The following is a 27,780-nucleotide window of genomic DNA, read 5'->3' on the forward strand; positions in this document are numbered from 1 at the left end:
CTTTACTTCTCATATGCTGTATCTCCCCTAAGCAAGCCCAGCCAGCCCCCAGGGAAGGCATGCACAATAAAGCAAGATCTGGATGTGATTTTTTGGGGAAGGATAAGCCAGGAAACAGCAAGGCTCCCTTACACCAGTCTGGAGCTGGACGATGGTGTTCACATGCTTCAGCAGCAAACACCTGGTTAAGACTAAGAGAGGAGGAAACAGGACCACGCTGGGGATGCTGCTGAGAGTCAGGAGCAATATTCACCTCCTAATCAGGAGAGAGATTAACAGGGAGACACAAAAGAAAAGGCAGCAGCAAAGGAGGGGAGCAGGCACAGTGCATCCATGAGCTTCGTGTGCTGCTCAGACATCTTCCACCAGCTCTGTGGACTTCTATGGTTTTACGTGGTAGAAAGCATAAAGACATATCACTGCTCCAACGCTCCTTAACTGGGAGGTTGTAAACAAGCGTGTGGGGTGATAGGATATGGGAAGCTTTAGGGATGATGGTTAATGCGCTCTGGGGAGACCAACAGCAATAATCGTACCAATTTGGGTTAGGAAACAACGTCCTTTAGGTCCAGCCTCCCCTCTTTACAGTCAGGTTTATTTTGTATCCAGCAGCTTACTGGGCTTGATCTTCTGTTCCTTCACAAGCTGATACAAGACAGGCTGCAATGGGCATGGGCACATCAGCATTCATTTTGGTAGGAATTCCTAGTGCTTCAATGCAAAGTCTCTGGTTGCTAGAGCTCCGCATGGAAAAAGTTCCCAAATACGATACGCTGAACAGAAAAAAAAGCGGCTGACGAGTGAAATCAACCCCCATGTATTGTTTATGATACAGGAACCAACTGCAGAAAACAGGAGAGCTATGGGATAAGAACCTGAAGTCGTCACTGGGAGCCATCACATTGCAAAAGAGAGACAAACTTGCCCACCTAAGGTGCGTTTCAAACCCGCACATAGCACTGCTCACCTAACATCCAGCACAAGGTGAGAAAAACCAAGCTGACTCGAGGGAATGCTGTTTGCTTGGCGGACAGCATTTTCCAAGGAAAGCCTTACCCCAACCAGCCAGAAGAGCCCTCGGAGAACCGTGAGGGGAAGTCGAACTTTCTTTCTGCGTAAGATATAATCATTGCCAATCCCACCCCTGGGAAAAACTTCCTTCAGTCCGCATTTGTGCACATGCTGCAGCTCCTGCCCACATTAGGGAAGAAATCAAAGATGGCCTGTGAGCAGGTCCACCTGCGCTCCAGGACGATACTTCGGTTTCACGCATTAAACTCGCTTCCCAGTGCCTGCAAGCGTCATTACCCCAGCCGAGAAGGAAACGTACATGTGTTTGGGCCCCAAAACATTAAAGATACCATCAATCACCAATTTCCACTTGCTTGTATAGATCCCCATTTAATGACCTTTCCATGTTTTCCTCTCCCATGCCTGTTACTTATATATCAGTAATCCAGACAGACAAGGGACTCGAGGGGCAGCATCTCTTCTGCAGAGGGCTCTCCCTAAAATAACGGATGAGTTATTGCTCTCCAGATAAAACCAAGAAGCAGCACAGAGATAACAGTAACAAAGATGTTTGGTGAGCACGGTTCTCCTTTCTATCTAACCTGTCCCATAATTCAGAATATATATTACAAATTAGCAGGAACAGAGCAAAGCTCAGTCAGACTCCCATTTTAAAAGGAAAGCAGGATGCAAACTCAGTGATCATACAACTTGTTAAGAAAATTAGCTGTGTTTCCCTACTCTTGGTGTTACGGACTGTCGATTCTTTCTATAATCAGCTTCACAACTGAGAAGAAGCATTTCAAAAGCTGAGAAGCAGCAAGACCACAGGAGTCAGCCTCCATCCATCGGGGACAAAGGGGCTACGCTGACATTTGGTGAAAATGTCATTGGTGATAAATGGCCCAAATAATACATTCACAATGAGGTTCCTGAAAAAAACAAACAAACAAAAAAACTCACCCCCAAAAAACAAAACCCCCTACCCACAACCACGCCTCCCCAAGCCCTGCAGTCAAAGCGAAGTCTAACTTGCATTTAAGGTAACTTGCATCTTGGACTTCACTGGGTCAGAGGATCAACGGGTCACCTCATAGGATCTAATCCAGCAAGACAGGGAACACTCTCAGCCCCTCTCGAATCACTGCACAGGGGTCCTGCAGAGACTGGGACCCGTCGGGTCACCCACATGGGTCCCCATGACTGTCACTGAAGGCCAGCCAGCGCTGTGTTACTGCACTCACAAATCTTTAACAACTTAGACCTTTGCTGCCCTCAAAAATATAATGAAGAAACCACACAGGCCAGCTACGAAAGTGCTTATCATTCTGTGCTTAAAGGAGCGGACAGGAAATTTAATTTGTAATAAAACATGGATGGTTATTTCTGGCACGTTAGCAGCCTTCAACTGTGTTCCCTAAACAGTTGCTTAAAATACCTGAAAACTACTGTAAAAACCATGCCTCAATAGGGGCTGGTGTGTTAAGTTTTAAGCGCTGCTTTAAAATTGTAGAAATCCTTCCTCAGGTGGAGAGCAGCTGCCCTCGGGACTGTGACCTCCCCGCAGCCATCCCATGGCTCCGGGACACGCGGCTCCAGCCAGCTCGAGGGTAGATGTGACTACCTAGATGGACTTTCTCCAGCCAACTTTGAAAGATCTCAATTTTAATCAAGTCAACGTGATGTCCAAACAAGAAATGGGAAAGCATCAAGAACAACACTTCCTCAAAAAAATTTAATACCAAAACCACCCTTAATTTCTCATCCAAAAAAGTTTCAACAGAACCGTTCTCACTAGACCAACAACACACCCTTCATACCTGTTGGATCAACTGCATGGAGACCCCATCTCACCACCTGTGATGTTCATGTGGACTGCAAATTATTGTCCCCAAGGAGCTCCGCACAGAGCCAGCAGCAAGTCAACAGGCCACCTCGTGCAGAAGTGACACTGAGCAGTAAGCACCGTCACAGACCCAGCCCTGACGCTATGAAGACAGTGCCTCTGTGCAGCAGGAGCCTGCAGCGGTGCCAGCCCTGAAGCACCCCGACTGCTTCTCCAGGCTATGGACTCTGATGCTGCAGCAGAGCCCACGCACAGATTTACAAACTGCCTGTTGGTTTAAGGCAGGCCATTTTTAAGGACTATCTTCCATTATTCTCTTCCAAAACCATACACTGCACCTCACTTGGCTACCGCACTTCCCTTCCAACATCGTTTTCCCACGAACAGCACCAAGCTCCACAGGCGCTCCCATTTCGATTCCTTTCCTACCAGCAGTTTTGCTAAGAACCATTCCAGCTTTTTTCCTAATAGCAACTTCCCAGCTCTCCCAGGAAAAGACTCCACGAAACAGATCATAAGAGCCTAGATAATTTTGCATTTACCTACCTAAGCACAACAGCTTGTTTGCCACGAGTGTCCTGACATTGTGTGTACAGCCCAGCACGGAGATCTTCTCATCAGCTCCATCTCCCGCTCTCATCTTGGGGAGTGTCAAACAAGACCCTCTCTCTACAAGAGTTGGGCTTGAGTTGCAATTACAGATGCATCCAGTAGCTTCCATCCCAGGGTATGGCAGGAGCAGTGCGGCAGGATGCTAGAACAGTACCATTCACCTGAACTCCAACTAAAAGCCTCATGGCATTTTAAAAGCATTACAAAGGTGACTTTGTCCCATAAACCCTTACTGAATATTTTCAGCCAGCAGTTGCATTAAAATCTATGGGATTATCTACATACGCAGATATTGTATAGGGTCATAGAAAGCTGTGCTGGAGCAGACCTTCACGAGTCATTTTATCCATCTGTATTGCCCCGCAGCAGGACCAGATCTATTTAATTAATAATGAGCAAGAACTGCAGCTTTAGGAAGCTAAGCAAAATTTGGCAATGCTACACAATAGCTATGGCAAAGAAATGAATGCAACATCAGAGAGTGGGTTTCGAAATACCAGTTCCACAACACATATGAAAAAGCAAATTCTTCTACTCTTTCAAGCTGAATTTGCTGAACCATCACGGGCTGGGAAGCCGCCCTTTGATGCAGCAAGCGTACAGCACGCGTTTTCCAAGAATATCTACTGTAATAACACATTCGCCACTAACAAAGTTGTCTTGAAAACAGGTAACACTAAGGTTAACGCAAAAAAAAGTTTGTCTTTCATTTATTGTATTTCTTAAGAGCAGAAGGATAATTAAGAGCTTATTGACTACAGATTCAAGCACTTTAAAGAGCTGGGGTGAGAGAAGGATTGTAGAGCAAATGGACACAGGAATGTCCCACCCGCCTGCAATCTCTTTCTACAGTGATGATCCTTAGCTTAATGTTTTGGGATATTTTGAAATGTCCAAAATGCAGATCCAGATGACAGGGTAACACCCCTGCCACACCTTTATTTTAAGAAAGATGTGTTAGTTCCTGATGGATTCTTTTACAAGCTACTTGGGAATTTCCACTGGCACTGGGACAGTAATGCAGCAATTGTTCTCTTTGAAAACACGGAGCAGAGAATGACATTTCAGTAAAGCACACACAAAGGAAAAATAACTCAGGGTAAAGCTCCTGGTTCCTGGGAATTACCCACTGGATTCCCAACCATCTTATCAAAAAGCCACAATGCCCAAGTCTCAGACTTCACTTTTATTCCTTTTCAAGAGCCAATCACAAGAGCAGCACCAACATATCAACACAGATATTCTTACTCTTATGTTTGTCCTCCTTAAAATAAACACTAATAATAAGTTGAAAGATTCTGTGAACCAGAGCATGAAGCATTTCCTGCTACATGCTTCTTCCTTGTAACCAGAAAAATACCTACACCAGAGGACTCCAACGTGCTGGACCAGGGGCAAGGTTTCTGCTAGGATGAGACACTCCTTTCGCTGTCACCTCCAAAAAGCAAAAATGGGAAGTCCCACTTACTGCTCCAAGCATGATCCTGAAAATCAGCCACCGAAAGCCCCAGACGACGATGCTGGAAGGAGGAGTGTGCCGGGGCAGGCGGGAGAGGGTCCAGAGCGGGCAGAGGAATATCCCCAGGAACCCTGTTTCCAGGAGCTGCGATTCCCATCCTGTAGTGCCAACATGTGAGACATGAAAAAGAAAACAGTTATTGTACAAGTCCTGTAAGTTATCCTTTCACAAATTTTAAACACCCAAGAAGGAAAAAAAACCCTGTAATGCTTTTTAAGTTTTACTTGGGGGAACTTAGGTACCAACTCCGTCCTAATACACACATCACACACACTGGTAATTCAGATGCTTTAAGCTACAGTGTGAATAACGTGCATCTACGTTTGGTGCATTGGGTCGTGTTGTTCTTCTCCAAGCGTGCGCACTGACACTTTTGTTGTTTACATGGTTATTTTATGCAGTGTGAAGCAAGAGGAAAAAATAAGAACAACTGTGAAGCAAAGGAAAATGTGATTTAAGTGCCCTGGGAATTGGCAAGGTGACCCAGGCACACAACTGATCAATGCCGCTACTGATTCCTGCAGACCATGGACTGACCGAGCAATTGCAAACAGTCCCACTGACTTTACTGGATTTGTGCCAAAATGCGGCAGTCTTTATCTTCAAATGACAATGATTAAAATCACATTAAGTGTTATTCATCATCAACATTAACATGCAACGAGAAGCTTTGAATTTTTAATCTTAAAAAAAAAAAATCATAATGAAAAAAGTCCAAATCGTCCATCAAGCCAGGTTTACACATTGTTGGATTTGGCAAAATTACTCTAGATTGAATACCAGTAGAGCTGAGATCAAAGCACAGCCTTGTAACCACACAGTGAGCCTGTTACCTGCGATACCGGACGCTTTGGAGAAGGCAGACTATAACCTACTTCATGCAAATCTGCATTTTGCATTTTCTTTTTCCAGCACAGCATAGAGTATAAATATTGAAATGATTATTCTAGAAGAGCCAGAACACAGCAGTTCTGTTTTGACAGGTGAAGTCCAACCTCCACTACGTTTTTAAGTAACAACATACTGATGCCAAAACCAAATTACTCCAACTTCGTCCTACCTCCAATTACACACTCTTATTTTCAAGTATTCCTGTGCAATACGATCACACTCTGAAGCTTTAAAAAAAAAAAAAAAAAAGAGACAATAAATGGTACACTAGTGGGGACAATTTCTGAAAACTCAGCAACCTCGTTGGAGCCATTTAAGATGTTGGTATTCCCATCTACATGTCTACATAAATTAAACCAGATAGTGCCCGTGGGTCACCTGTAGCCATGTTCCTTCCCAAGAGTCCCCTAGGCACTTTACTAGTTTTCAAATGGCAGTGACAAAGTTTGGTCCACAACACTTCCCTTCACCCAGCCCAAACAGGCAGGGATTTTTCAAACCTGCAATTTGATGTTGTCACACAAGCAAAACTACGTTGAATTTGCTTTAAAATATTTTAAGTAGCAGTCATGCAATCTCCTTTTCTTATCTTAATATGCACAAGATCCCTTAAATCAAAATGTAATTTTTTTTTCTCAAAAAGATTATTATACGTCAAACAGCTATTAAAAAATCCCCGTTCTCCCTCCATACATCCTGTGGTTTCTAGAACAGATAACTGCCAAAATTAGCGCTTCTGAGAGAAGCGAAGTATATTGTTATAAAAGCAGCTGCACCAGGAAAGCAATGGCTAATACAAAATGTGAAAGGTTAATTGTTACTAAACCCAGCCACAAATAGCAGTTATGGGTCTAACTGGCACCAAAATGGTAGTATATCTCCTTCGTTTCTGCCTGCACAAGAATTCCACTGTTATCAGTGTTTTCATATGTTAATCGCTGTGTTCCCCTGCAGACGTATAGGATGCACGCTGGATGGCTGAGCAGGAAGGCATACGCCTCTACATCTCCAAACGGCCTTTAGATCCCTACGTAGGCATTTCCCTTCGAGAGCAGCATCGCCTCTCACCAAGCAGGACACAGTGGGGTTTTTTGGGTTTGGTTTTTTTTTTAATTTTATTTTTAAACCAAACTCCTAGGGAGGTGTTTGCGCGCACGGAGGGAAGGGGCACGAAAGCATCGCGCAATCCTGCGTGACACATTTTTGTGCGTTAAATGGGTTATACGAGCACACATCCAGCACACAGGGACGCGTGCATGAGCGTGCGTGTGCCCGAAGCGAAGCCGAAGCCTTCCCGGTATGTGCTGGCCTCCAAGGATCATAAGTTCAGCCTGCACCTGTGCTTCTTGTTCCAAAGCGACAAGTTTGAATCCTGGCACCACCACCACCCGGCTGCGAGTCCAACAGCATAATCCGATGCGAACCGTGCCAGCAAGGGGGACAGCTCAGCACCGCGGCGGGAGGGGAGGACCGGAGTAAACAGTGCTGCCAGCTGTTGGGAGAAACCTCTTAAATTACCCGCTGCTGACAACGGGGGCTGGCAGCGGGTGCAGCTAAGCCGGCACCAAACAGGGTTTAACTGCAAGTGCAGCCAAGGACAAACTACGGTCACAGCACCGTTTCAGAAGTCTCCGTCTAAACCTCCTCGGCTTGTGGCTAAATCCTGTCCGGCTCCGGCTGCTCTGCACCCGTTGACAGCAATGGGCAAATTTGCTAGCGCAGACGAAGTGCTGTGCTGTACTTTGCTCTGCTAATCACAGCAAGTTCCTGCTAAAAACCAAGTTTAAGATGCAGATATGCACGGAGAGCCTCTGATTTATTAACCACCCTCTTCCTGATGGACTGAGTCTCCACAGCTGGTAATGTGGTCATGCAGATCAATTTTCCATACTAGCACACATCACCCAAACAGTCACATACCCTGCCCTCGGCAGCAGAAGCTCCTTCTCCAGCCTCCATCCACCTTCCTTCTTTCCACCCCAAGTAGCTCCTCGCCCTGGACCCTTCCCTGCGACAGCCCTCCCACTCCCGACCCACTGCCAAAGCTGTCACCGCTTTCCCCTTCCCCGTTTAGCATGGATCTCATCCTGACTGTAACTTGTTAGTCCTCTTACAGGCTTCATCGTGTGCAAAAAACTAAGCCTCGATGCTTGATCGTACCCCATAAGCAATGCAAGTGCTTGTGATGGTAGGATTATCCAAGATGCATGTCATGTTTTCTACTAAAAATTATGGCTAAATCATGAAGACTTTCAAGGACGTGAACACGTTGTTGAACATCACAACTGTATCCACAGTACAGAGAAAAAGGGGGGAGCTCTGCTCTGTATCACATTCGCTTTATTGTAAGTTGATATTAGAAAGCAAGATTACAAGATCCGTCAACAGAAACCTTGCGTTTCTAACTGCTGACTTACAGTTGTTCACGTCTACCCCTTAAAAGCCTCAGACTCAAAATCCCTTGCAATCTTAGACAGGCTCAAGGCTGTAACCATGTGTCTGCTGAACACTGCTGAAGTTTGAGCATTGCCACCTTTTAACACCACTTCTGAGGCTCACAAAGCCCAAACACACTGACACACCTACAAGGAATCAAGCAAGTCATTGCACCTTGGCAGGCAAGACCTTAGGAATGACTGGTACTTAGCTGACCCGTACAGCTAAGTAATAACAGTATTTTTCTCCCTATCCTTATCCTCCTCTTCTTGCTATCAAGTGGGCAGTGTTGATGAGACGTACTTGCTGATGCGGCAGTGCCAGGCAAAGGAGCCCAATGCAACCGCATCCTCCATCTCCCCCAAACATACCGGGAACCACGTACCGAACCCTCCTCCAAGCTGCAGAAATTCCCACCCTCGACATTTTTTAGGACAGTTCTAGCACAACAAAAACATGGACATGAAGGAAGTCATCTCTGTAACCTGGGGGGACCTAGAGCGGGAATCAAATGATCCCCCACTTTGGGGCTGTGGGAGGGGAGGGCAGGCGCTGGGCATCGGGAGCTTTCGGAGCATCTGCGTGGCAGCCACGGAACATCGCACAAGCCAGGAAACTAGCGGCAATACGGGAATCAAAGCACTGGTAACAGAGCAAAGATCTCTTGTCTGTAGCGATGCCAGTTTATCACGTACAGCGACATTTCCCAATCCTAGCATTTTTGGAGTGAAACCCATTTTATAAACGGCAGCAAACCCCACGATATTTAGAGGCATCGGGGCTATCTCAGAAAGGCAACTCCCATCCTCAAAGCACCAACCAACACATCCTTATTGCCTGGGCTAAATCTCGGGGCTCACCTCCGCCCCGGTCCCTCCGGCCCCGGCGCACACTGATACTGCTGGGAACGAAAGGGTCACGTTGTTGACCCACCTGCTCCTGTTTTCTTCAGTTGGATCTAGTCAAATTTCAGCAGCTGCAGAGCGGCACAAAGCACCCCATTGTTATCTCCCGCGCAGCCGGAGAGGGAGCCACGGGGGGTTTTTTGGGGAAGGAAAAAAAAAAAAAAAAAAATTGAAATAAAATAAACTGCCAATGGCGGCTGCACTTGCCCCACACGCGTTTCAAATGTTTGTTACATGCTCCGAACTTGATGCGGCAAAATCCATAGTTTGGCATTTTCTGGAGGTCTCTGCTGGGGCAGGGGAGGAGAAGCGGGGAGGATGTGCTGGGGGGGGCAGGAAAGACAGGGAAGGGGAGGAAGCAAAAACAAAACCGAAAAAAGCTTTCCCATATTCCTTTTAGGGTTTTCAAATGTTTTTCTTCTTTAAAATTATATAAACTCTCCAATAGTTTAAATTTTCAGTTAGGAAATTTAGCTCAACATTGAGTGATCTCTGGAGTCAAACCCCATTTTCTGCTTGAAAGAGGAACTGCGAAAGCCGGCACCGCGCGGTCTCACCGAGTCCTTCGGCAGAGACTGTACGCATTGGCAGGAACATCTGATGTGCTGTAGAAAACATTACTGGTGCTTAACGCGAAAAAAAAAAAGTCAATTTGGTATGAACGGTCTCCAGAAAAGTCCAAAGCAGCCCCATTATGGCTCCCTATAGAGAGTATTATTTCTAATGGAATATAGATTATATAGCATTATATCATTAAGGTTTCCAATTTTCATCTTTATTATTTACCATCAAATACCTGATGAAAAAACCAGCCAAGTTATCGCAGCTTGTCCACGGCTATAGAGGAAAGCCAGTGCAACCCCCTCCCAGCCAGCCCTGCATGCTGCACCTTCAGCCTTCCTGCATCCCAAACCAGTTTTCTGTTTACATGGACAGTCGAGGAGAAAGCAACGAGGCAGAGAAGGACAGAAAGCCTTCAGAACTAAATACAAAATGGGTCCAAAGAGAATGAAGTTTCTTATTTTCCATTAATCTGTTTTTCTGAGAAAAAAATCATCTGGTCAAAATCAAAACCCATACCTAGCTATAGTAGAAACAGCTCAGATAATTTATTTTTATTAATTCCTCTTCCTACAGTAAGGGATAAGGTGAAACAGCAAACCATCTCTCTTTGTATATACATATCTACACATACAATTTATAGAGAGCACATTTGCATGGCACAGACAAATGCTTCTACAACGTACATGCATTTTATAGCTTGCTCTCTGCAGCCAGCACACAGAGGAGCTGGGGAGCGGACAGTGCAGCTGTCTCCCTATGAATATTGTGTGTCAGATGCCCCGGCAGCCAAAGCAAGGGAGATACCCAATACGGACTGACTTACACTGGAATTAGATTAACTGCTCCTGAGCCTCTCCTCCCTACCTCCCTGAAATTTAGTATGATATAATTTCAGCTATAGCGTTAAAACACCTGTTGAAAATAGTATGGGTTACGCTGATGGCTACAGGATATTCTGACCAAGGACTTTACTCTGCAAATACTCATTGCAACTACCACGTGCGGTTCAACCGATGCAAACGAACTCGTGTCCGGCAGCGAGCAATACGCTGAGTAATTAGGTGTTTACCTGCCGGTGTGCTCCCATGGGCACCGGGCTGCTCTTCGCTTCTGCACCCACTGCTCATCCCTATCACCTTCCCCGTCAGCGTCTCCTCCTTCACCCTGCCATCCGTACTCATCTTCCACTTGCAGAAATGCAGATCAAATTAGAAAATGCTCAGAACTGTACTGATATAGCAATACTTCTTTTAATAAGTACATATTGCCTTAAAGGAGAACAGTCAGGTCAAACCTAGCCCTCTTTTCCAACTATGAAAGATAAATCTCAAAAAAAACCCCAAAACCCCAAAACACCCCAAAACCCCAAAACACCCACCCATAGAAAATAAATGTTTCTGCTTTTTCCTTGCCTTTTTTTTTTTAAAAAACCAAAATACTCTGTAAATCATTACAACTTTCATCATTTATAGCAACAACTTCCTCAAAGGAAAGCAAAGCTCCTAACTATCCTAAAAAGAGCTGCATCGTTTTGAAGTGTCTTGCTAACATGTCCTCTAGTAAGTTAAAAAATCCTGCTCCTGCCAGCTAACTACAAATACCCTTTTTTATCTCCAGCGTGAAATACCGACCACACTGAAACCCATGGCAAAATTATCACCAGTTTCAACTGGGTTCGGCTTTCACGCAGGAGTTTCACATGTCTCAGCTACCACCTGTTGAAACGTGCTGGTTTTTCCTCTCCGCTGAAGACAAGTGCCAGGGGAGCGGGCTCACCGGCCAGCCCTGGGGCAGGGGAAGCAGAGGAAGAGCATCACGGTGCTGAAGATGACACTAAAAACCCAAGTGAGCAGGATTCGTCCGCTGCTCTGTCATTTCAGGCTTAAGGAGAGCAACAGCTCGATGCAAACAGCTTAGACTACAGAAGAAGGAAACCCTTGGAAAGCAGAGGATGTTCAGTGAATCGCTTTAACTTGCTGTACAGAAGTTCGCAACTTAGCCAGTCATGCTCTGCACCCCAGAAGCACTGGGCGCTCCATGAGGCATCGCCAGCAGCTGCCCTTCCCCTGCGACATTGCCCCTTTTTGCATTTTTTCCAGTTATTTTTCCTTTTCCAGAAGGACAACAAAACTATCGGGGGATAGATTCACTCCCCTCGCTCTCTAGCTTTCCAAATATCAGTAAAAAGTAGAGGCAAAAAGAGCACATACAAGAAATGTTCAAGTTTGTGTCAAGTTTAAAAAGTTTCCCAGGGCTCCCGATGGACAGGATTCCTGGCGATTCCTAATGGAAAGACCAGGTCTCTCTGCAGTCACACAGTCAGCCTGTAAACACGAAAACCCTGTTAATAATGTCAGAGAGCGGTTCTGAATCTCCTCCATCACCAGGCAGAGCACGCATGCAAGGATTAACTTTGAAATAACTTAGGTCTTCAATCAGGGGGAAATTTAAGCCCAGGCATTAGCATTGCACACACCGTAGGAGCACAGCAAAGCTCCCTTTTCAACCGATATAAAGCAGAAAGTTTCAACTTTAAGACTTGAAAATACCGCAGAGCAACAAGAATGCTTCCTTCTGAAGTCACCCCCAAAAAACCCCCCAAAATCCTGAGTGCAACAGATGCTGACCTCAGAAGCACATCTGAACTAGGACAGAGAAAGAAGGAGAGATGCTTAAAAAAGGAAGAAATTGGTCCACCACAGCTCTGAGGAAAAGACAATGAGGAAAGACAATGATTTATTGCTTCTCAATTCGGTGGTGCCTTTCACTTACAGATCCGCGAACAAAGAGACACATCTCGCAAGCCGCCTGCCCCACAGGGTCTTGAGTCTTTTCAGAGCTGTAAAAGTCAAAGCTCAGAGGGCTGAAGGACAGAGTCCCCTTTGGCATCTTGTCCTGGGCAAGAGCAGATAACCCCACTCCTCCACTCCCACCCCCAGGACACGCTGCTGCCGCGAAAACCAACAAGCCCAAATTCTGAACTAGCTTCCCGCAGTCAAACTCTGCCGCATCCATCTTCCCCAAACACCACTTGTATTAAATGTTTCAAACTTCTTGTTTGCCAAAGAGATGAGAGACTGGTGATAACTTCACATTTCTGCAGCCAACAGAATAGTTCTTGATGTTGTTGGAAGATTTGGAAAAATGTTATCAATAACTTTTGTTCTTAAAGTATAAACCACACAGAAAAAAAAAAATTTAGCATAAAAACTTTTAAAAGCTTCCAAGTGCTCTCCAGGGTAGTCATTAGAAACTACTTAGGTAACAGGAGGGTGATAACAGTGAGTTAATGCAGCGTTAAATTAGCCCTCCTTCCATGCAGAACTTTAAGTGACAGAGGAATCAGTTGGGAGGATTTTTATTTTATTTTTTAAATAATGAAGTTAATGGATTTCCTGTTTTTAGCTCTGTGGGCGGCTGTCATTTTGAGGGATCCGTATATACTGTATTTAATTACTCTGTCTTAAAGTAACGAAAATAATTTCATCTGCGTTCGTATGAACTCATGGGCACCAGCATCTCTCAAGCATGGCCATCAAGGCAAGGAGAACACGCAAGTACTGCTGCTCATCAGTGAGGGGTGTGTTGTCTCTGGAGATGTGTAACCACAGCAGCTACTGCCTACTCACTGGACTTCTCAACATCTCAAACCATCCCTCAAAATCTTCACGGGGCCAACAGCCACAAGAACTGCGCCACGACTCTCGGTGAGCTAAGGGGAAGGAGCATCAGGAGTGATTCACAGCCAAGAGATGACAGTGGCTTCCCAGGGTTCCCCACCGTCCTCCTGCGGGCACGGCTGAGGTTGGTGCTGGGCCAGGGCAACCCAACAGCAGGTTTAACAGCTCCTCCGGACTCACCTCCTGCGGTGGGGAATTCACCCCATTTCCCCCTAACAGATTATTAGGAGCAGGGTCAATGATGGCCATCAATAAATTTAGACAAAGATCAGCAGGATTTAGGCTGGCCACAAAGACTGGGGGAGAAAAAAGCTGGGCATCCTGCAACAGTTCACAAATCACGTGCAACACAGAGAACTTTGTAAACGAAATGGGAAGCGACGGAAGGGACTGACTGTGAAATGAGATGTCGAACAGAGCCGGGAACAGACATAGAACGAAAGGAGAGGCCAAGGACAAGTGATGCCACCATGACAAGGTGATACAATCCATTTAGTATTGGTGCTACACGTTGCATTAGGGCACGGCAGCGTGTTCCCACTCAATCAATTCTCAGCGGAAGAAAAGAAAGCAGCTTTGAAGGCTTGAAAAAAAAAAAGCCTGAAGGCAGAGAACAATCCCTGGCTGACAGGAGTCGTCGGAGGGAAGCTTTCCCTGCGAAACCGATAACCTGCCTACTGCGGAGCTCTCTTTTCCTTTGAAGCAGCTGGCTCTGGTACTGCTGGAAGCAAGTCTTGATGGATCACGGGTTTGAATCCAATATCGTGATTCCTCCGTTACCCTGTGCAGAGGTTCAGGTATACGCTGCACACACCAGCAGAGACCATCTACTGCCAGGTTCCCATGGCACCAGGAAAACAAAAGGGAAAATATGTATCCTCACTAAGGAACTCCGGTTCCTGGGACAAATAATTATAACCTGGAAGGGATTTTCTTTCCAATTATCCTTTCTGTGCCGATCGCTTTGAAGTCCATGATATAACTAAAAGCCAGTTACAGTTTTCTGGTGATGTTTCTCTCTGGAAATCCACATTGATCAGATGAAAATAATACATGATGGCACAGCCAAGTGCACAGAGTCAGGAGGTTTTGGCTTAAAAGAAAATAAGCAAAACCAGAACATACCCAAAGGACAAGAAAGGCAAAGACTGAACCCCTCACCTACCAAACCAGAACAGTAGGAGTTTGTTCAGGAATCGGTAGTTATTATACACGTTCCTGCTATGTGACTGGAAAAGCCCAAAATCCATCTCACGTACAAACATCCCGTTTGCTCAGCCTGGAGCTGGTCTGTACAGAGCTCTGCAAACGCAGTGCTATTCTCTGCAGGGAGGTCTACACAGAAATCCCACACCGGCGTTTGCAGCACCTTCCCTCTGTGAGGCTAACAGCCATTCAGCAGCTGAAATCTCTCAAAGCCCCTTTATTGCAATGAATGGTCAAGCAAAGCTTCAGGAGGCTGAAGTGGTGGCTCTGAAAGCCTTAGAGAGACGAATCTCAGCTCCCAGCCCTCTTTCCCAGGGAAATACATGTTTTCCTCCCAGCATTGATCAAGAGCTGATACGGGACTGATTGGGTCAGAAGTTCAAGTCTACCCCAACATGATATACCAGAAGGCCATCTCCATTGCGTACAACGCACCCTCCCTAACCCAGCTTGCCTCTCCCAGCAGGGCCTCCCCGCTGCTAGCACCCCCCGCTACTCTGGGGATGGCCCTCTGCTCGGCTTCGGTGGCCGCTGCAGTCTGCGTGGTCACAGGACATAAACTGCGCCAAGAGAAGAGGCAGGGAGAAAACCGGTGGAAACGAGCACAAACATTCATTCAGGAGACTTAAAGCCGTGCTGGGATCGGCCAGCGGGGACTATGACACCGTGTTGGGGCTAAAACTCCTGGGAAGGTCATCTTGCAACTTGGCCTTGCTACAGGTGGACTGTTTCAGAGATGGAACAGGAGCCTCCAAGCATCTGGGAGAAGTGGCACCTTATTCCCACCTGCAAAGCACTCTGAACCTTGGGAGGACACTGCAACCAAGGACATGAGGGTCCTTTGACTGAGGGAAAGACACCAAGGGCTTTGGAAGACAGAGCTGAGTTTGAAATACCAAAAGATTGCTTCGGCGCTCGTCTCTTCCAGGTTACATTCCTTCTCACTGTGCTTTTCCTCCTTACCCTCCACCAAGAAAGCCCTACTATGAAGTAGAAAGCCAGCAATTTCCACTTTCTCAAGCAACCTGTTGAACACATTTTATCTGTTCTTTATGGACAGGACCCCTGCAGTACCGTGCCATGTGCCTGCAGAGCTAAACTGCTAAAAACAGGTGTCTGTTGGGTGTTAAATCTATCTTCAGGCTGCTTTGGCAGCTTAAGAAACCATTAGCAGCTGTTAACATGGTTAGCATGGCAACGTTGAGCCTAACAGCTCAACCAGCCCGCTTTCTTCACCATTTCAAAACTATCATTCCCCACTTGTACACTTCAAGCAAGAACAAATTAAAACCAATACCATGAAGGCACCTGGCAAGCTATTTTGCTAGCAGACAGAAAGCAAGTCTCAAAATAAAAAGCATATTAGACAAATTTTTCCTGCTGTATCATGTGAGATTCCCATTGCCCTAGAGAGATCACATTTTAGCCTCATGCAAGCACATGTTTTAACATCAACATTTGCAGGAGATGATAAATACTCACCGAGGGAGGACTCCTTCACCGGGCTTCCCCATCAGTTTGAAGTGGACCTCTCATTTAAAATATTCTCTGCCTCCCTAATTTTTTCCTGAACATAGTGCCTTTAAAGTACAGCTTGTATACTGAGTAGGGAAAAAAAGGCTGCATAGTTCATTAACCTCAAGGCAGATATACCCATCCAACACGCCAACAGCCGCAGGATCACAGGAGCGATAACAAAGGTGTAATCTCAAAGGTGATACGTGAGAAGACCAGGAGCAGGTTATGGCCAACTTTTAGGTTGAACATGAAAGGCCGTCCTGGTGCAGGAGAGGAAATACAGGTCCTGGTAGTAAAAAGGAGTCCCAGAGAAGGAAAGTACAACTTTGCATATTAGCTAGCGGACAGGGCACATTGGTTTCCCACGGGCTGTTCTTACCAGTGCACGGGCTAGAGACACTGGCCATGGTCATGGTCCCACCACTCAGCATGACAAAGCCTCATCCACACGCAGTTACACACAACCCATCGTCAGATGCCTACAGAACGCGCACTCCAAACGCCCAGGAGGCATCATCAGCCCTGCGAACCAGGTATGGAGCGGGAGCCTGGGGAGAACCGGTGTTTGCACAGCCCGGATCCCACCGCCCATGCTCATCCAAGGAACCAGCAGCAGTGCTCGAGCCAACAGTCATCAGGAGGGAGAGGATCGCAGGGCCCATTTCCTTCAGCAGTGGCGAACTCCAGAAACTGCTTTAACCCACACGTGCGGCTTTCATTCAGTTACATTCCTGCACCACCTTTTACACTCAAAACCTTAAAAAAAACCCCAACCAAACCCAACCAAACAAAAAAAAGCAGGATACTATTTATACAAGACAGCATGAGAAAACTACTACAGTACCTATAATATGAATTTTCTGATTCTAAAAGGAGGTTTGCTCTGTCTGGAGTGAAGGCTATTTTTCGGGATTACAGTTAAATAAGAAAATTGATACTGCTGTGTCCTTTAGGACACCCCCTCCATCCCAGCAGAAGTAAACAAGACTCTCCATTCAGCTACATCACTCTGAAGTAACTCAACTAACTCTAATGAAGCTTCGGTGATGTAAATCTGCTGTAATTCAGGAATGGTTTAATCCAGGCATTTTTCAACATGATGAGCTCAGAAGTGGCCAAAATGACTAATGGGACCTCAACACCCACAGCTTTAACCTCCAAGAACAAAGGAAGAAAGAGGGAGCAGGAGGAAGGAAGACCAAATGCGGATCTCAGGAAATCAAAAAGCTGCTTTCAAAACCCATCTGATTTAAAAAGATCTGATGGATACGTAGGAGGAAGCAGCAGTTTTTTGGCAATTACGGGACAAATGCCAAAAAGTCAATTGTGTTAGGAAGTCGTTCTCTCCCTGCACAGTAAAAAGAGATGAGCAAACACACAAACAGGCAGAAATGCTGATAGGCAGAGACCTGAACTATGCGCCAAGCCTTCCGAGTCCTGAAATCTCCCTGTTGATACAAAGAAAGAGGTGAACTAGATCAGCAATCATTTAATTCAGTGCTTGAACAACTAAACTAACATATAATGCATTGAAAATCATAAACAATAAAAGAAATCAGAAATACTTCAACATAATTATTTTCAGCAACAGCAAACGGATCTGTAAGCAACCGTTCGGATGATCAGTCAGTCTGCAGGAAACATTAAACCTTCAACGTGACCGACCTACCCTGGCGAATCTGCTGCCACATACCAAGGACAATTTACCAAAGCAGCAGAAACAAAACCCACCCATTGTAGAAGCTGGTGTTCTTCCCATCATTACTCATTTTGAAAAAAAGCCAAAAGTGTCCTTTGGACACCTTTAAAGCCAATCCGTTAATGGGTTTCAGAGACAGAGAGGGAAGGAGGACGCAGCCGGCACCGCCCGCAGCCAGCACAGCACGCAGAGCCACGCTCAGCCACCTCGAACCAAAACCTGCCATTTCCAGCTTAAACAGAGAAAACCTAATTAAAATGCTGCGGGCCTGATGTCAAGATTTCAGATGATGACCTCTTCACCCCATTCCCCAGAAACAGTTACAATTATTAAGTAGCATGTCAAAACCATAAAATTTTATCTATTTTTTTTGCCGTAAGGCAGCCCCAAACATCGCCCCAATTTTGCCTTTTCTCTTCCCTCTACCACAGAAATTCCCCACCGTGATCAAGTTACTCGTCAGTCTTCACCAGGATACACTGAGAGGAGAGAGAAATAATTGCAAGAGTCTTAAGATCTCAGGTCACTTCTTTAAGCTCTTTTCTCAGCCTGTCCTAATATTTTACTCCCTCTATGAAATGTGGATGCACAGCAGTCATCCAGAGCAGCTTCCACCCGTGTCAAACACGAGTATACAGAAGCTCGGCTTGCAACCTACAAAATCACAGGAGTAAATACACAATTTTAATATGCATCTAAAATACAAATTCAGAGTTTAACTGATTAAAAAAGGTAAATATAAATCAGGTTTACGTTGAGAAACAGCCAGATGTGGCATTCATTAAGTGTTGCTCTTATTAACATGCCAGTCACTGTGTTTCCTCGCCACATGTATAGATATTACTTGTTAAACTGGAAAATCTCAGACACTAGCAAGAGAGCTGGAGACAGACACCCGTATTAATCTGAACCAGCAGCTGTGAGAATTACTGTGGATTCCATTTTTAGGAATAAGCAAGTTTCAGAGTGGTAAGAAAACAAAAAGATAAAGCAACACAAAGCAGGGTTATTTATTTTGACAGCTGTGGTTTAGTTGTTTTAACTGTTTATGATGGTTTTAAAAAACTCTGAAATCCACTTTGTAAAAATAAGGAAGCCTCAGTAACAGCAGCCGGGGTGCAAGTCTGGAGAGGAGAAACAGCCGAACCACGTGTTTTGGGGTTGGGGACAGCCGTGGGGAAAGGCTGGGACACCAGCAAAGGGCTCTGGTGCTCCCCCGGCGCTGCCCGGCAGGGTTACGGATGCTCCTGGGAGCCACGCATCCCCTGAAGCACAGCCCCTGGCAGGCGCGGGGTCCCTGGCACCTCCCCGAGCACGGGCAGGTGGACATGACCCTAAGACCCGCTGCCTGACCCCAAAGTCCCCCCAGTTTTGCCACAGTAAGTGTTAGTGCTGGTAACGGTGGCAATGGGGCATCCCGCTCCCGGCTGGCTCCCATTGCTTAAACCCCTACAGGTGTCACCCGCCTGGCCGAGCGAAGCATCCATAGCAATGACCCAGATTTGCTTTATTGGTTTAAAATAAATATGAACATGCTTCCCTTCAGCGGAAATTAGACCTAGCAACACACAGTATTTAGCATTAATATATTCCAAATATTTAACTCCCATTCGCCTGAAGGGCATGATAAATTACCATTTCTAGGTCCTTTATTTCCTGTGCCTGAAAACGGGTCATACCTTGATGCACCTTGAAAAGGTCTTGGCAAAAGCCCAGCAAGGGCAATGGGAGTCTGTGGGGAGCGTGCAGGGAGGCTGTGCCCCGTGCGGGGCTGCGGCGGCCCCCGGCCCTCTGCTCCCCCTCAACACCCCCAGCCTGTGGCTGCTTCTGCAGAAGGGACACTGGGACGGGGACCACGAGTGGCCAGACGGGCTCCGACACAAAGATGCAGCCACAAAGAAAAAAAGATGAGGGAAGGAGAGGAGAAAAAACTTCCAAAACAAAACCAAAATTTATTACTACAGAAGTAACAAGGAAACTTAACAACGTTGAGTTTGTTTCTGCATGAGCATGAATTTCTCAGTAACCCTTTTTTTTCTTGAAAACACTGAAACTAGAGGAAAACAGACAACTTTATATGTGTTTTCACATACACTTTCTCAATAGGGGGACCTGCATCTTAGCTCTGGTATCGATATCCATCAGTAGAAGTTCTGCAGATATGCTAGGACTTTGTTAAATAAAAATTAAGAACTACCAGATCAAGTATGTTGTTAATGACACAGCCATGGTTAACTGGCATTAACTGCACATCTTCTATGAGAATGATCACTGTTAATATTGCCTGAAGAAAAACCCGGTTCTCAATTCCTGGAAGTTATGAGCCACTCTATTTTTTGGAAAACACTATGCATTCATTTTATGGTTGAGAATGCCAGCTGGGATAAATTACTTTTACTTCGCCTAATCTTCCCCAACACTTGGAAAAGAATGTATATTTTTCTTTGTTTTCTGGCTGTTTTGCAGAGTTGCTGCCTACTATTGAACAGTCAATATCATTACATGCTAACAAAACGTAAAAATAAAAATATTCCTCCGAAAACATTTTCCTGAAAGCAAACTCCCTGAAGAGCCACGCTCAGCTTCCAAGCAGGCAGAATTCAACATCAAACCTGGCAAAAATGGTAACTTAAATATTATTTTTATACTCTTAATAAAAACCCCGAAACTTTTATTTAGACCTTCGGCAAAGGTGGGGCCCTGAGTCTGAACACAGACTCGTTGCTCATGCATAAACATGAGCAACACATGGTCGGCATCTATTAGGATTTATAATGACCACAGTAGATTAAACAGTATTGCAGCATTGCTCCTTAACTCCTCCTGAATCATTGCACGCACAATACTATATGCCTTGTGTTTCCTTTTTTCACACTATTTTGTTAAATCCAGCTGAACGGAATTATTCAGGGAAGAAACAATTTTTAAACAGTGATAGCAGAGCAGAGTACAATGATTAAAAAAGTAGTAACTGCCTGCCTGGGTAAATAGAAGTGTTTCTTTACTGACGTACTCAGGAAAGGCAAGCCAAAGGGCTCGGAGACACCATCTAATTGCGAAAGCTGAAGAGCTGCTTTTCAACAGCTTTTGGTAATTCACCTAAACAAGGAGTTTTCCCCTTGTAACTCAGCCCGTCATTAGCCCTGTCACCGGGCAGCCCAGGGACACCACTCAAAGCACAACGGCTCAGCCCCCCGGCACGCAGACCCAGCACAGAGGTGCTCCGACAGTGGCACTGGTCACCTAATCCTGGGACAAATCCTTCCCCCGACAAAGTTATGAGGGAGTTTGGGTGACAGTCCCACACTTGGCTCCCTCCCGAGCCCAGGCCCTGGGGTGGGAGGGCTGAGCATCGCTCGCCCCACCAAGTGCCGGAGCTTGCACTGCAGCCTGGGCTGTGCCCTGCAGGCAGAGGAGGGTGGCAGGCACACCGGAGCCCTAAAACCAGCAAGTTTGGTGCTTAAAGACGGTTCTGGGCAAACACTTCATTTTCCCCTTTTGCTTGCACTTTGCATGCATTGCCACAGAAATGGCTGCTCTGCCGATCTGTCCTCACCTGTCCCCTCAGACGTGGTTTCCAAGCCCAAATTCATCTGGGACAGCAGCAAATGTTCTTGAGAGAGCTAAGCTGTCACACTTAACTGTCAAGAGAATAATTTGATGGGAGAAGTATCAAGGGAGCGATCAGGAAAATCTTGGAAAGGAAATTAAAACAGATATATGTTTCCAAAATTACAACATCCACTTCAAACTCGTGCTAGCTGAAATCTATATTTACCCAAGGCAAAGTAACTACATAATTGCACTCTGCAGAAATGACTATGCAAGACTCAACACGTGCTGCACGCTCTGCGCAAGTCTCCGGTCTTCCATGATCTGCTTCAGGCTGTGCCATTGCTTCAGTTTACCAGCTCCCCCGTGTCCTTTGGGCTAGGTGGCTTTGCCTTTGCGCTGTAATTCAGGTACCACCACACCAGGCACCAAAGCAACGCAGACCTGCTCCCAACCCGCTCCCGAGGCACCGGCGGTGGCACCGGCAGCGCTGGCAGGTTTAGAACTGCGGGGCTCTTCATTTCTTGTTTTCTGCCCAACCTGTCAAACCAATTTCCCTTGACACGGAATTAAGTACACTAATTATTTCTGTCCCAAGGTATTGCACCCCATCCAGCTGCAGGGTCTGGACAACGGCTGCTGCATCTACAGGGCCAGACAGAGCGATGGAGGAATCCTGAAGCTCCTGACACAGCAACATTATGAAGCAACAGCTAATATTTTAAGCCTCGCAATTCTATTTTTATTCATGTCTACATCCCATAATCAGTAACAAAACATAGCAATAAAGACAACCCTAAATCCAGTCCCGTCTTTCCTCTCCTCTAGCCAGAGATCACGAAAAAAAAAAAACCCAAAACACAGTAACAATGAAAACAAACAAACAAGAAACCCCACCACCACACTCACAGGATGCAATCTTTCATTTTAAATTGTCCACCAGTTTAGCTGGCAAGGCTTTTTTTTCCAGGAATGCATTTTTAAAATCGTTAGCCCTTTCCCTACTTCCTAGAGCTCTTAACAAACATTTACTACTTACCGCTTTTGCTACAAAATTGAAACCAATTGCAAATTAATTCTTGGAGATGTTTAGAGCAGGAATTTTGCTCTGTTTGTGACCACAGATATTCAGTATAGATTCCTAAGGATGTAGCAGCACGAAAGCTGCTCACCCAAACTTTGTCGTGAAGAGAAGCCCAGATGACTATGGCCTGGCCACCACTTGCGGGCTGGCTGGGTTTGCACAGCCCACGACTTAGGTGTGAAAACCCAGCAGTGCTGAGCAAAGGGTTTGCAGAGCTAGTTTATCAGCAAAGATACCCTGATGCTCATGCAACCTCTGGTCACAGTCTTGATTCAGGTCACCCCAACAAAAGAACTCTCTTGCCCTTCTGACAGATCCTGCATCGCGGCCTTCTGAAGAAAGACGCGGGGTTGGGCATCCCAGCCAACATCTACCTACAGCAACTCCAAATGACCCCCTTCTCCAGCCCAGCTGTAAATGCCGTGAAGCCTTCCTGGTAAAGAAAGGAGGGGAGAAGAAAAGCAGCATGTTTTCCCACAAATATTACCATTCCCCAAGTTCTGCTGAGAAGCTGCCAGTTGGAAGGATTCAGCGGTTTAACGATAACATAACACAGCATACAGCAAGACTTTCCTTTGCCCCTCGCCGCCCCAGCGCCACGAAGCAGCCAGCCACGGTTATGCTGCCGGCAACCTGGGTGGTGGGTTTCCCATGCGTGTGACATCAAATTCACTTGCGAGGATATTCTGTAGCATATAATTAGAATTTTTGCTTCTAATTTGAAGAAGCAGCTTTTTATATTTTTATATAAACCGCTGAAATCAACCACATTAAAAAAAATCACACAGGATAGTGACAACTGATATTAAACAGCTATTCACATATGTCCCAATACCACAAGACTCGTACACCCGCTCGGCTCTCCCTGCTGTAAGAAATCCAAATGACTTCAGTGCATAAAATGAACCATATGAATTAATCACTGGCTTTTCTGTCCTCACTCTACAGCATTATTAATTCAGGCTGAAAATGCATGTGCCCCAGAACAAAGAGTGATCCAGCAAGGGAGCGTGTAGTTTGTTAAGCATTCAGCAATGTAAAGCCAACCTGGAAATGCAAAATAGCAAGTACCACTTGGGGAGTTTCCATATAAATGGTTGTCAATACCCCAAAGCAGGGGAAAATATCCTGCAACTGCTTTAATGCTGAAGTTGCAACTGAATGGAAACACCTCTAAAGTAGTCGCTCAAAGAATGCATTCTTTTTATCGACAGAAATAACTATCCAGTCTTTGATGCGAACTTTCAATCATTAATGGGAAACTTGTCAGTAAAGCTGGGGGCTGAAATTCAGTAACTGGAAACATGTGCGAAGGTAGCCCGAACACCAGCACCGCTTACTCCAGTGATTTATCATACACCTGAGGCCGCGGTATGCTCACACCAATAAAGCCCTGGATGGAAGGGAGAAAAAAATGTTTTATTTAAAAATCATTTGAAACATGGTAAGGGAACTAAAAGCAATTCTAAAATATCTGCATTATTTGTTAAAATAATTACTCTATAAACCAGCCAGTTTTTAAATGTTACTGTGTGCAGTAAAGTTTTATACAAAAAATTACTCTTCTCTCTAATAAACGTCGTATTGCTCAGTTGGTCTAGAAAACTATTTAAAAGATATCAGTAGCTTTTTAGGGTGACACAATGTCCCACTCTAAATGACTACATGGGAGGATAAGTACAGCTATCAAAGATAAAACATTTCTTAAAGTATCTAGAAATGTGGAAGTAAAGAGAACTGGGCATAGCAAGCCTCTGGACCGAAAGGAGTGAAAAAGTGCTTTGTTTCAAAAAGAGCCCAGATCCTCTTCCAACCGATGCATCTGCAGAGAGGGGAGTTTTTAGCAATTATCTGGAATTTCTGGAGATGCTTGTTGGTCTACAGAGTTATTTCCATTACAGAGGGTGGCCCCGCAAAGCAGCACGTGTGACAAAACCATACGGATACCTACAGCTCCCGCCGGCCCCGGCTGCAGCAGTTCAAGGCAGCGGGTATCAGCAGTCCAGCAGCAGGAGTTATTTTCTGGCAATCACACGAACCTTCTAGTTCACAGCAGTTTTATACCTGGTGCTGGTATAAATACAGACTATTTTGCCTTCCGTGTGTGCACAGCCAGGGACACAACTGCAAAACTGACTACTTTGTTTCACGTGCAACCCGAGCAGGAAAAGAAGCTGCTGGCAACCCAGGATTTAGAAGTGAAATAAAACACTTGAGAAGGATATTCATGTACAGGATAATTTTCCAAAGAGAAAGTGCTGACCCTTAAAGAGTGGCATGTGTCAGGAGTTTTTTAATTTAATTTTACTTTAAACTCACAAAGGAGAAGTTCAAAATGCTCTTCGTAACCGTAAGTTAGAGTTAAAAGGTATTCAATAAAAATGTACACTGATTTCTTCTGGACATAAATCCAAAAGGTAAGATTGTGCAACATCAGTACTTCATATTTAATAATAACAAACAGATGGGAAAATATTATAATAAATTATTCTAACTGTCCAAGCTGTGTGCCAGAAAGTCTTGGCCAAATTCCCGTGCTTAACTATCTATATACCATTTTCACTGCACAGATCTCCGAGCTCTCCATACTCCTGTAGATTGAAATACATGCATCAAGCGACTTTCTTTTTAAATAAGTAAATAAATAAATAAAATCACCGTCTGAGCTACACGGGAGGGCTGACACAGCACTGCAAAACGTGAGCAAGGATTTCGTACGATGAGCTGTGCTGCATCACAACACAGAAGGAGCTGCAGCCCTGATCAGAAGACCCAGCAGCCCATGAGAAACCCCCAAGAACGTGGATTTATCTTTGCTCCGAGGTCTCGTTCACTCCTGTATCTGGGGGTAAGTTTTAAAGCCCAAACGATGCTTCAGATTGAACCTCACCCACTCTGCAGCAAGGACACAGGCAAGACAGCTCTTAGCACTGAAAGCCTTCCAACTCCCTTTCCCAAGGGCTCAACAACCAACACAGCTGTAAATCCTGGAGCCTTTTAGGACAAAGATCTCTGTGCCGTGCCCGCAGATCCGCACGGGTGTGGAAATCAGCGTGGAGTGATGCTGCTCCGTGCCAGCGCCTGCCCCGGGCAAAGCCGGGCGACGTCGGGGCCCCGTGGCCGCTCCTGGCCCCGGCTCAGTTGCCGGCATTTAGGGCTGCTCAGCGCTGGCATCGCCTGGGCATTTCCCAGATGGGCCCAGGACACCAGGTTAACCTCCTGCTGAAGCCTCGGGATGAAGGCACACACATTTCCACGTAAACATCAATTCCTAAGCTGGATTTTCTGAAGCTCAAATTTAAAGTGTTGAATCTAAAGCACTGAATCTTGACTTTAAAGCATTCTCCTCCTCCTCTCTCTGGCCATTAGCTAGCAGGCACGTCTGTTTTAAAAGCTGAATAATCCAGAAGGGGTCATGTTAAGAAGTAAACCACGTAAATGAGAACATAATATATTTATCAGTTAAATACAGAGGACAAAAAGTGGCATTTTAAAGCTTAACAAAGGGTAGAATAGATGGGAAGAGCTACAGCTTTGCATTATCCCCTTGGACACCTCCCTGGCGTCTCCTTCCCCCTTGCTGCCCTTCCCTATCCCTCTGGTAATTTTTCAGTGCCTCCAAGCGGAGTGGAGCAGCCCGGCGTGCCGGCTCTGTGCCGTGCTTTCCTCCAAGCGAGATATCCAGCACAGCTGGGCAGATCCAACGGCACTGACGCTATTCCAGATTTACACACGGAATCTGGCCCTTGTGTTTACCGAACTGCATTTAAAAAAAAAAAAAAAAAAAAAAATCCCAGCAGCGTTTGCCCCCGTGACAATTGGTGATAACAAATGGCTGTCCCGCAGCTACAGCAGCCCGTCACTCCCATCGCCGACAGCCTTCCCTCCTGCAGCTGCGAGGCTGCACAGAGATATCACACGGGGGAACTGAGCTCTGCCATGCACTCCAGCTCTCTATTCGAAAATAACAACATTACCTCAGCAATCCGAAACAAGGGACAAGAACGATTTCCCCATCAGTTTCTACCCCTCATCCTTCACCTTTCCCATTGCTCCTTTCCCCCAGAGCAGCCTTCCTGACGTCTCCTTCCTACCCTGCACCCAGATTGCTCATTGCTTACTTATTGCATAGCTTGTTTATTCCCCCCTCACTCTTTTTTGGGGGATCATCTTTGCTCTCTCCTTTCACCCCTCCCACACAAAAGTACCACCCTATTTTTGGAGAATTGCAGGATGACTTTTCCCCTCGGTACCACCTCTCAGCTCCCAGGCAGATCACTGCGCGCAAGTGCAGTCGCCCTGCGCTAGCCCCACCTCCTTTGCAGAGGAAAAAAGTCCATATCTGCAGAAGGCAGGCGGCTGGGTGATGACAGCCGACCAGGCTGGAGCTGCAGGACCTATTCCTGCCTCTGTCATTTCCCACCCATCCTTGGAAGCTGTCCCTGCATGGGCTTCAGCAGGCAGGTCGGAGCCCAGCCTGCCCACGCAGCGAGCCGGCCAGCCCCGAGCCAGCTCCAGGGAGGTTGAGCAATCCTTGTTGAGAGGCTCAGGCTGCACAGCTAAAACCACAGCCTGCCACTCGGGATTCCTTGTCCTTCCTACTCGCAGAAGAAAAGGGCTCCATCCCGTAGGTCTTCCAGTTGAGCTCGAGGTTAGTTGCTGAATCGGACATGATCCAACATGGCTCAGACAAGCATGAAACCAAACAGAAAATTACCCCATATCTCCTCCCTGATAAATATTCATAATAAATGGTAAATCAAGAAGTAACCTCATAAACGTCCACACCTCAGCTACCTGCTCCACTAAAACCCTGAGTTGTTTAGTCTGGTTTTAATGGTGGTTTAATCATCTAATAGCCTGAAAGCATAGGATAGAAATCAAAATCCCACCACTAAAAACACTGTTATTTTAGGCACTGTGCCTTAACCGAGTAGCAACCTCTCGCTCTTATGTAGCGGCTTTACATAAAGGTCTGGAAGGACCTTGGGGAAAGCCTTATCCCCAGCTGATGTCAAGGGAAACAGGACATGGAAGATGCGGTTAATACGCACCAGGCAAGTGGGACCACGGTGCCAGGCTCATCTCCCTCCCCACCGATAACACAGCTTGCCCCCTCCCCGCGACAGGTACGTACCCTTGGGGACGGACCACCTCCTTCAGGCGTTAAGCCTTCTGCTGAGCGAGGAGAGGAGCCACTTCTGTTCTTTCTGAGACGATAAAGCACAGCATCACGCTCCTTCCTCTTCCCCTCCCA

At 46.0% G+C, this 27,780-nt stretch overlaps 1 protein-coding gene across 2 annotated transcripts in view; it reads right to left on the minus strand.

The window, feature by feature from the left end:
• LMF1 (lipase maturation factor 1) overlaps positions 1-27,780 on the minus strand; it is a 195,938-nt gene that overhangs the window by 140,876 nt on the left and 27,282 nt on the right. For both annotated transcript variants that reach the window (XM_050906150.1, XM_050906149.1), the window contains exon 2: positions 4,938-5,086. In XM_050906150.1, the coding sequence (XP_050762107.1) occupies positions 4,938-5,086 (149 nt within the window). The remainder of the gene's footprint in view (positions 1-4,937; positions 5,087-27,780) is intronic.

Source organism: Gymnogyps californianus, chromosome 15, assembly GCF_018139145.2.
Source record: "Gymnogyps californianus isolate 813 chromosome 15, ASM1813914v2, whole genome shotgun sequence".
NCBI lineage: Eukaryota > Metazoa > Chordata > Aves > Accipitriformes > Cathartidae > Gymnogyps > Gymnogyps californianus.